Source organism: Rhinopithecus bieti, unplaced genomic scaffold (genome assembly GCF_001698545.2).
Source record: "Rhinopithecus bieti isolate Rb0 unplaced genomic scaffold, ASM169854v2 scaffold_35886, whole genome shotgun sequence".
In the NCBI taxonomy this organism is placed as follows: domain Eukaryota; kingdom Metazoa; phylum Chordata; class Mammalia; order Primates; family Cercopithecidae; genus Rhinopithecus; species Rhinopithecus bieti.
The window spans coordinates 80,469-87,821 of record NW_016814987.1 but is presented as its reverse complement, the minus strand read 5'-3'; the positions used below and the strand labels follow the sequence as shown (position 1 = coordinate 87,821).

The following is a 7,353-nucleotide window of genomic DNA, read 5'->3' as shown; positions in this document are numbered from 1 at the left end:
TAGACGGAGTTTTGCTCTTGTTGCCCAGGCTGGAGTGCAGTGGCGCAATCTCAGCTCACCACAACCTCTGCCTCCCAAGTTCAAGTGATTCTTCTGCCTCAGCCTCCCCAGTAGCTGGGATTACAGGCATGCGCCACCACATCCTGTTAATTTTCTATTTTTTATTTTTAGTAGAGACGGGGTTTCTCCATGTTGGTCAGGCTGGTCTCAAACTCCCGGCCTCAGGTGATCCGCCCACCTCGGCCTCCCAGAGTGCTGGGATTACAGGCGTGAGCCACTGTGCCCGGCCCCCAATGTCTTATACTGGGTAAATATGGATTTAGGAGAAGGGGAAACATCAGAGGCAGGACGTGCAGGAAAATGACAGGCACAGGCCTTGGAGGTGAGATTTCCCAAAATAGTCAACAACTCTAAGGAAAGGTCATCCCAAACCAAAGTACAGCCTCCTCTTTACTTACATGACAGCCACGTTCCTGGATAATTAGGGGTATGTTAAAATCAAGAGAAAAAAAATGGTGTTTATCTGTGAAGTAGACTCTAGGTTCACTTAAAAGTCCAAAGTCCTAGAGGATGCGGGACATGTTGGCTGCGTGGGACTGTCCCCCATATTACTGGATGGCCAACATCCTCCCCGACTCCTAAATGTCGGAAGGACACCCTACACCCCAGCATTGTGGCCATCAAAAATGCTCCTACACAAATTTCCAAAATGTCCCCTAGAGGGCAGTAACGCCTTTGTTGAGGACGAAGCGCTGGCGCTCGAAGAGGGTACATTGCGTACCTGTGTGAACACGGCAGAGTACAAGACGTACCTCTGCCTCCGTGTGCGTGTGTGCGTATGTGTAAGTGTGTGTGTTGCATGCGTGCGCACGCGTTCCTCATGCAAGAGCGGGTTGCTGTCTGAGGGTGTCCACAGCAGTAGACTGTTTATGGAGGGAGGAGGTGTGCAGGTGTCTGGGCTCGAGCAGGTGTGCGCGTGTTCTGTGTTTGCACGCGTCTTGAGCCTCAGCTGGGCCCGGGCTGCGGCTGCCAGTCTGCGGAGGAAGACCCTCTCCTCACTTGTTTGTAACATGTCCCGAGCTTTCCCAGGGTTTTGTTTGTTTGCGGCTATTGTTTCGGGGGGATGTGGGGGTTTTAATTTTATCTTTAGCTTTTGTTTTCACTGAGACTCAGGGCTACGCATTATCCACCTTCTTGGTCTTAGTGTGGCTCTCCGTGTCTCCCTCTCTATCTCCATCTTTATTTCTGTCTCTGTCTCTATCTCTCTCCAGCGCCCGTCTCTTATCTCTGCCCCACCCCACCCTGTCTGTATTTTTCTTTCTTTCATGGCATTAGCCCTCTCCCTCTCCCTGCTCTCCTTTTCTCTCTCTTGAGCTCTCTCTCTCTCTCTGTCTCTATTTCTCTCCCTTCTCTGTCTGGCGTGCTGGTTTCTGTGTGTGTCTCTGTCTCTTTTTTCTCACTCTCATTTTCACCCTTCTTCCCCTTTCTGTCTCTCTCTTCCTCTCTGTATGTAAGGATCTCTCCCCTTTCTCTGTTTCTCTGTCTCTTTCTCCCTCCTATGTCTCCATCTGTCTCTGTCACACACACCTGTCTCTCCTTCTCTCTCTCTCTCTGTATCTCTCTGGCCTCTCTCTTACATTCAGTCTCTCTCTGTCTTTATCCTTTTCCCTCTGCCTCCCCTCCAGGTAAAAGAGAGAGAGAGAGAGAGAGAGAGTGTGTGTGTTTACATTCACCCAGCTGTGGGCTGTTCCACAGTCTGAGGGGGCTGTCAGGCTTTGAAGGGCTGAAAGGGAGCCCACCAACCCCATTTCTGCTCAGCCCCTGCCCTAGCACTTTCTAAGGGCTAGTTTGGCCTCCTGCCATGGGCTCTGAGATTTCAGGGTGCCATCAAAAAGCCTGGCTCGGGCACAGTGGCTCACGCCTGTAATCCCAACAATTTGGGAGGCCAAGGTGGGCGAATCATTTGAGGTTACGAGTTGGAGACCAGCCTAGCCAACATGACAAAACCCTGTCTCTACTAAAAATGCAAAAATTAGCCAGACGTGGTGGCACGTGTGCTTGTAATTCCGGCTACTCGGGAGGCTGAGGCACGAGAATCACTTGAATCCAGGAGGCGGAGGTTGCAGTGAGCTGAGATTGTGCCACTGTACTCCAGCCTGGGCAACAGAGCGAGACTCTGTCTAAAAAAAAAAAAAAAAAGCCAGGCCCCAGGTGGCAGGCCAGGCTGGATTGAGCTGGAAAACATGCAGAGGGGAGACTTTTCCTGGGAGGGAAGGAGTAGGAAGACATCCACTCAAGTTGCACCCCCTAATCCCAGCCCAGCCCCAGCCCAGCCCCAACAATCATCCTGAGCTTCCCCAGTTTCTGCCCAGTTGCCTCACTGCCTTCCCCCTGGGACCTGTGCTGTTACCTAGTCACATCCCCACACTCCCAGAGCTCTCCTCTTTCCCACAGCTTTGCTGCGCTGCTCTCACTGCCAGGTGTACCCCGCAGGCTGCTCTTGTAGTGAATCCTGCCTGGATGTCTCCAGGGCGCCCTCTCTGACCCACAGCCCCAGCCCGTTTAATCCCTCAATCAATTCATTTGATGCATTGTCACTGAGAGCCTACCATGATGTGCTATGTAGTGTTCTTTCAGAGGAGAGTCAGTGAGTCTTTAACTCCTGCCTTTGTGGAGCTTTCATTCTGATAGGACAAGGCAGGCAATAAACCAAAATTTAAAAGTAAATTATATAGTGTGTTAGAAGAGAGAAATTCTAGGAAGCACAATAGGGAGAGTGGCATGGAGGGGGTATTATCTGTCACCTGGATTGCTGCAGGGGCCTCTGAGTAGTCTTCCCTACTTCCATCTGCACCCCACATGACCCCTGCTCTTCACAACAGCAAGCGGGATTCTGTTCCATCCTAGATCATACCACATCTGGCCTCTGCTCAGAATCCTCCCGTGACTCCCATCTCATTCAGAGGAAAAAGCCCTCGCCACAGCCTCCCCAATCTGACCTCACCACCTTTCTGACCTCACCTGCCACCACATTCCCCTGACTCACTGTGTTCCACCCACCGTGACTTCCTTGTCTTCCTCAAACATGCCATGTAGAGTCCCACCTCAGGGCCTTTGCTGTGGCCGTTCCCCCTGCCTGAACTTCTCTTCCCCCAGATATCCCCATGACTCACTCTCTCACTTCTCTTAGGTCTATGCTCAGATGACACCTCCTCCGTGAAGCCTCCCCTGTCCACCTCATCTAAAACTGCAGCATCTTCCCCACCCCTAGCACTTCCTATCTTCCTTCCCTCCTTTTTGTTTATTCTTAGGAACTTGTCATCATCTGACACACTATACTTCACCCGTGTCTCTTCTTTATTATCTAGAATGTCGGTTCCACAAGGGCCAGGATCTTTATCTGTGTTCAATACCTAGAGCAGTGCCTGGTACACAGTAGATGCTTGATAAATATTTTTTCAGTGTATGAATGAATATGCACAAGCATACCTACATGTTTATAATCACACATACTTGCCTCCTGACCTAAAATAAAAACCAAAGTCCTCATCGTGGCCCACAGCCCTACACAATCTGGCCCCAAGGCACCTCTGCGACTTCACCTTCCACCACTGTCTCCCTTGTTCTCACTGTTCCTGCTGCACTCATCTTCCTGCTGTTCCTCAAGCATACTAAACACATTCCCCATCATGAATAAAGAAATCTATTAAGTGAGTGGTACCAGCATTTTATGAACACATGAAAGAGAATAAAAATGAATGGGGTACATTGCATACAGGTTCAGTACTGTTTTGTGAAACTTTTGGTTGAGTTGTGTGTGTGCGTGAGTGTATGTGTAGTGGGTTGTGATGTAAAATGTATTTTTTTACGTGGGTGACAGTAAAAAAAAAGTCTGAACACAACCTTAGCGCTTTGCAAAGAGGGAGAAGAGCTGCACCAACATCCCTGCCCCACAGATCCACTAATGGAGGAAACAGGTAACCAAAGACATCCAGAGAAATGCAGCATCCTCACCTGACAAGGAGTGGGTAGGAGCAGGAGTGGTCCAGGGGCAGGGCCTGGCACCAGCCAGGGTATAATTGGGGAGGGTTCGTAGACACACTAACCCTGCCCTTTCTGTTTCTTCCTCATCTTTCCTTTCCATCTGTTTCTCATGGCCTCCTGTCTGGCTGTCTCTCTCTCCCCTCTCTTTCTCTCTCCTCACTCTTTCTCATCCCCTCCATTTCTGTGTCAATCTCAATCCATTTATCACTTTTCTCTTTGTTCTCTCTCTCTCTCTCTCTCTCTCTCTCTCTCTCTCTCTCTCTCTCTCTCTCTTTCCCGCTTTGTCTCTGCACGCCTGTGTGTTTTTCTCCCTCTCTGTCTCTCTCTTGCCCTCATCTCTCTGTCTCTCTGTGTCTGTGTCTCCCCCGCTCATTCCCATTTGCAGGTGCAATGTAGCAGGACAACTCATGGAGCCCCCCCGGGCCCATCGAGTACCGGACTGGCTGACCCCGTAGGGTTGGCAGTAGCCCCTGACCCTCAGTATGGCCAACACCACCGGAGAGCCTGAGGAGGTGAGCGGCGCTCTGTCCCCGCCGTCTGCATCGGCTTATGTGAAGCTGGTACTTCTGGGACTGATTATGTGTGTGAGCCTGGCAGGCAACGCCATCTTGTCCCTGCTGGTGCTCAAGGAGCGTGCCCTGCACAAGGCTCCTTACTACTTCCTGCTGGACCTGTGCCTGGCCGATGGCATACGCTCTGCCGTCTGCTTCCCCTTTGTGCTGGCTTCTGTGCGCCACGGCTCTTCATGGACCTTCAGTGCACTCAGCTGCAAGATTGTGGCCTTTATGGCCGTGCTCTTTTGCTTCCATGCGGCCTTCATGCTGTTCTGCATCAGCGTCACCCGCTACATGGCCATCGCCCACCACCGCTTCTACGCCAAGCGCATGACACTCTGGACATGCGCAGCTGTCATCTGCATGGCCTGGACCCTGTCTGTGGCCATGGCCTTCCCACCTGTCTTTGACGTGGGCACCTACAAGTTTATTCGGGAGGAGGACCAGTGCATCTTTGAGCATCGCTACTTCAAGGCCAATGACACGCTGGGCTTCATGCTTATGTTGGCTGTGCTCATGGCAGCTACACATGCTGTCTATGGCAAGCTGCTCCTCTTCGAGTATCGTCACCGCAAGATGAAGCCAGTGCAGATGGTGCCAGCCATCAGCCAGAACTGGACATTCCATGGTCCCGGGGCCACCGGCCAGGCTGCTGCCAACTGGATCGCCGGCTTTGGCCGTGGGCCCATGCCGCCAACCCTGCTGGGTATCCGGCAAAATGGGCATGCAGCCAGCCGGCGGCTACTGGGCATGGACGAGGTCAAGGGTGAAAAGCAGCTGGGCCGCATGTTCTACGCGATCACACTGCTCTTTCTGCTCCTCTGGTCACCCTACATCGTGGCCTGCTACTGGCGAGTGTTTGTGAAAGCCTGTGCTGTGCCCCACCGCTACCTGGCTACTGCTGTTTGGATGAGCTTCGCCCAGGCTGCCGTCAACCCGATTGTCTGCTTCCTGCTCAACAAGGACCTCAAGAAGTGCCTGAGGACTCACGCCCCCTGCTGGGGCACAGGAGGTGCCCCGGCTCCCAGAGAACCCTACTGTGTCATGTGAAGCAGGCTGTTAGGCAGACAGGCAGAGAGAAGTTCATGGCCACCGTGATGGGGCCAATAGCAAGGGAAGGGTAGGGGCCCATACAGGAGTCCTCCTTTCTGAGCTCCAGCCCCAGCCCCTCGAACCACCTGTAATCTAGGCACCTTTGCCAACACCTCCCAAGGATGGAGGACTGGGCAAGGGACTGGGAAAGAGGCATATTTAGTTTTGTGGGGCCTGTCTCCGCTGCCTCCTTCTCCACTTCTACAATCTCATTCTCTCTCTCATTCTCTCTCTCTCTCTCTCTCTCTCTCTCTCTCTCTCTCTCTCTCTCTCTCAGAAGTGACAATTCAGAAAAAGAAAAGAAAACTGAGAATGCAGGTTTTTCTACTAACAGCTGAGGAGACAGGCTTTCTTACTTTAATGTCTCTCCTTCTGACACTGTCCAGAAGGGAGAAATTTGTCCTGTAAAATAGACTTCCAGAGCTCTTTTGCCCCCTCTGCTCCCATGCACCCTCTCCTTCCAAGTCCTTTAGCAAGGCCTGGATGTTTAGGGAGAAAGTGGTCCAAGGCTGCTGACAAGAGGGACCAAAGGGGGTGCTGGGTTCCCATGGAGCAGGGATGTTTAATTACTATGTCGTGTGCAATGTTGTTTTAGGCCAACCCTTGCCCCAAGCCCAGTCTCCTCTCCCTCCCCACCATGTCCAGACCTTCCAAATGGTTCTTGTGCATCTGTTGGAGAAGTCAAGGGAGTAGGGAGAAGGGTCCCAAGGATGGGCCCAGGTTAGGTGAAGAGTAGGATGTGAGCTGAACTCCTCGAATTGAAGAGACCCACACTTGGTCACATTCTCTCACGCTGCCTTCAGGATCCCCAGCCCCCAACTCTTCTTCCTGAGGATGGAAATCCACTCCAGCCCCACTAGGACTGATGTGGGTGCCATACAGACAGGAGTGGCCCACCAGGAAAGTGTAGGGAGGGAGCTGAACTCCCCAGAGTAGCTGGACCACAAAGACTTGGGTCAGAGCCGATTTCAACCCCAGAATTGTCTCTTGGGTTCACTCTACTCTTCTGAAAATGAAAATTTGTTTGGGGCCTTGGTAACCGATAGTGGTACAAACTCCAAGGCACTGTGGACTTGAGTCCATTCCTATCTGACCTTTTTTTGTCCCCCTCAAGCCTCAGGGGCCTCAAGCCCCTCCTTAGTAGCCCTTGGCCAACCGGGCCCTGAGCCCCAAACATCCCTTTTCCCAACGACCCTCCTTCCCCTTCCTTCCCCCACCCTTACCTACACCCAAAGTGGAGCAGACTGCAGCCAGATTCTCCAGGTGAGAGATCCAAGCCTCCCTCCCGGGGGTGGAGTCCACTCTGGGCTTACTTCAAGGCCTGTTCTATGGATTGGTGAGCCAAGCTGGCACTCCTTGCCCTGGTCTTACCTGGGTTCTCTGTCCCCCCTCACTTCCTGTGGGGCCGGAATCTGTATTTATCCATCCCCCTTTCCCTTCTTTATAGAAGTCCCTGTCCTAAACTCCCTCCCTACCCCAAGAGAGCCCCAGAACTGGGGAAGCCTGACCCATACAGAATGGGGAGGGCACTCTAGACAGGAGAGACATTAATGAGCCTGGCTGCGGAGTGGCCCTGGAAAGGCAGGCCAGAGTGGCTGAGAGGCCGGGAGTGGGGGAGCCTGTTCTCTCAGCGATAGTGATGGGGGTGCCTTTCCGAGGGGGT

At 52.6% G+C, this 7,353-nt stretch overlaps 1 protein-coding gene across 1 annotated transcript in view; it reads left to right on the top strand.

Moving 5' to 3' along the window:
- Positions 1-5,986, top strand: part of GPR173 (G protein-coupled receptor 173) — a 29,514-nt gene extending 23,528 nt beyond the window's left edge. Inside the window, exon 2 of the mRNA XM_017852869.1 lies at positions 4,430-5,986. Within this exon, the coding sequence (XP_017708358.1) occupies positions 4,527-5,648 (1,122 nt within the window). The 5' untranslated portion in view covers positions 4,430-4,526 and the 3' untranslated portion in view covers positions 5,649-5,986. The remainder of the gene's footprint in view (positions 1-4,429) is intronic.
- Positions 5,987-7,353: the final 1,367 nt, after the last annotated feature.